Source organism: Mastomys coucha, unplaced genomic scaffold (genome assembly GCF_008632895.1).
Source record: "Mastomys coucha isolate ucsf_1 unplaced genomic scaffold, UCSF_Mcou_1 pScaffold21, whole genome shotgun sequence".
NCBI lineage: Eukaryota > Metazoa > Chordata > Mammalia > Rodentia > Muridae > Mastomys > Mastomys coucha.
In genome coordinates this window covers 121,682,600-121,685,290 of record NW_022196904.1, presented here as the reverse complement: position 1 = coordinate 121,685,290, position 2,691 = coordinate 121,682,600, and the positions used below count along the sequence as shown (strand labels likewise).

Below are 2,691 nucleotides of genomic sequence, written 5' to 3'. Positions count from 1 at the left end.
GGATTTGAACTCAGGACCTTTGGAAGAGCAGTCGGTGCTCTTACCCTCTGAGCCATCTCACCAGCCCCAAGATTTTTCTTTCTTGATTCCTTAATCCTCCCTTCTTAAAGTAAGTGGCTATTTGATTTAATATCACATTTTACCAGATTTTCTTCATACCTGTTTTCTTGTTACATTTTTGTTTTGTTTGTGCTTTTTGTTTTTTGTTTTGTTTTTTTTTGTTTGTTTTTTTGAGACAGGGTTTCTCTGTCTGTGCCCTGGCAGTCCTGGAACTCACTCTGTAGACCACCTGCCTCTGCCCCCCAAGTGCTGGGATTAAAGGCATGCCTCCTGGCTTTTGTTTTGTTTTATTTATTTATTTTTTGGTGCTAAGTTTTGAAGGCTTTGTGTTTCCTATATAAACATTCTATCATTGAACATTTGTGGCCAACATATTTTGTTGTTTTTTGAGACAGGGTTTCATTGTGTAGTCTTGGCTTTCCAGGAACTTACTATGCAGACCAGACTGGCCTCAAACTCACAGAGATCTGTCTGCTATCACCTCTCAAGTGCTGGGACTAAAGGTCTGTGCTTGGCTTGTGACCAGGATTTTAGTTCTGATATTGAATGTGCCCTTGCACTGTGTTCTTAGAAGCTGCCCTTGTTACACTTCTGAGAATGATTGAGAAGGAATACTTTGAGTTCTTGTTAAGGAGGTGCATAGTTTGTTGGGATGATGTAATCTGACTTTGATAATTTTTGTGCGATATTCAAATGGTAGGTCTGACTTAAATGTTTGATTTTAGTTAAAAATAGTATGCATTGGTTTTGTGGTCAGAATCCATCCTTTTTTGTCTGGTGAATACTTACAGTTAAATTATAAATCCTATAGCATAATAAAGTTATGTTTAGAAACAATTGGTATTTGAGGCGACAGATTATGATCTGAAAAAATGTTGACATGGTTCTATAACTTACCGTTTTGTTTTTAAAGCTCAAGCACATAGGGTAGAATAGGGTAGACAAGCTGTAAATCCTGCAGCTGCCCAGAGGAGGGACATAGAGAAACACAGGAAACCTTGCTGTTTGTGTTGTGTGGCTGGCAGGTCAGCCACTTGGCCACTGAGCACCTATGGAGAAGATAGGAGGGCTGTACCAGAGGGTGAAAAAGCCTAACATTTCAGAGAAAGTATAGTTAGGCTCTTGCCAGCATTGGAGAGACAGAAAAGGAGAACTGGGAAAGGTTCCACTTTTCTGAAACATTTAGAAAAGGGTGTGGCTTAACCCAGCAGCAAAGCTTGGCTTCATTGGAGTCACTGTGTGTTACTGTCAGTTACTACCTATAGGTTACCATTTTAAAATCTTATGTTTTAGTTGTGGGTGTCCTGGCTGGCTATTATAAACAAAACATGATTTCTATTATAGATTGCCCAGTCTCCTTCATACTAGTGAAGGGTGTAAAGATATTTTTATATCCTATTGACAGAGGCTGGAATGACAGTGAGGGACTATGTCCCTGCAGGGGAGCTACAGCATGGGATCTCTGAGACCAGGGATCAGAGCGGAACAGCTTGGCTCCTGGTCTCATCAGCTCTTGTATGTGGATGAGAAAAGGATGTGTTGACTACTGAGTCTAACTCAGGTGACAGAGGCTTTTGCAAGAGTAAGTGAGTTGCTGCTGACGTAGGTGGTGTCGACATCCTCAGTGTGATGAGTTCCATTCTCTCTACTATAGTGTTCATGGCTAAGTTTAATCCCATCTGCGGTGATGTAGTTGTTTGCTTTGCTGGTTGATGTTAGGATGTTTGCTTTCTGTGGAAATCGAAGCTCTGAGGACAGGCAGCTCCCAAGCTAATTACCTGTCTATCTCTTGTCCTGGAATACTCTTTGACCTCTTGTGGCTCCTGGCCACATTTATTAATAGAAAAAAAATGTGATCCTTAGGAAAGGCAGCTGTCTACTTCATTTAGTGTTGTAGAGGATTGTAATGTCAAGGAAGGCAACATGGAAAGTATTTGGATTGTCTGAGCATCATTTCTGTAAGTGAATTTGGAAATGCATTCTGTTGAGTAGGTAGCTTGCAGTATTGGGCTATCAGAATGGACTGCTGATCTCTATGCTGGACACTTTGCCTCACTTTCCTATTGTAAACATACCGTCTCTGTCTAGGACCTTGCTTTGAGGGCTTCAGTTGTTGGGCTTCAGTTGGAATGGGCTTGAGGAAAGTACTGTAGAGATTTGTCTTTTTAGTTAGGCTTCCCAAGGAATTTTTAGGGTAGTACTTGTGGGTTTCTTTGGAATAATCATTGTTTGTCTTTCCTTTTAGATGGAAACTTTTGGGGTCGAACGCTGTCTGCGATCTCCAGTTCCACAGATCCAACCAGTTACGATGGCTTTGGACCCTTCATGCCAGGCTTTGAAACCATCCCATATAATGATCTGCCTGCACTGGAGGTACATCAGGGTGGCTATTACCTGTTCAATGTGTGAATTAAAAATACATTAATGCTGGGGTTGGAGAGAGAGCTCAGTGGGTGAGATCACATACTGCTATTGCAGAGGACTCTGTGCAGTTCCTTGCACCTAGGTGGCAGCTTACACCTTTCTTTAATCATGCCCGTTTAGTGGATGTAACACTGGCCACTTGGGCAACAGGCATGCTTATGGTGCAGATACATGCTTACATAGTAGACAAACACTCAGGCACAGTAA

General features: G+C 41.7%; 1 protein-coding gene across 1 annotated transcript in view; it reads left to right on the top strand.

Annotated features, from left to right (window-relative positions):
* Oat (ornithine aminotransferase) overlaps positions 1-2,691 on the top strand; it is a 19,340-nt gene that overhangs the window by 10,020 nt on the left and 6,629 nt on the right. The window contains exon 5 of the mRNA XM_031388595.1: positions 2,306-2,433. Within this exon, the coding sequence (XP_031244455.1) occupies positions 2,306-2,433 (128 nt within the window). The remainder of the gene's footprint in view (positions 1-2,305; positions 2,434-2,691) is intronic.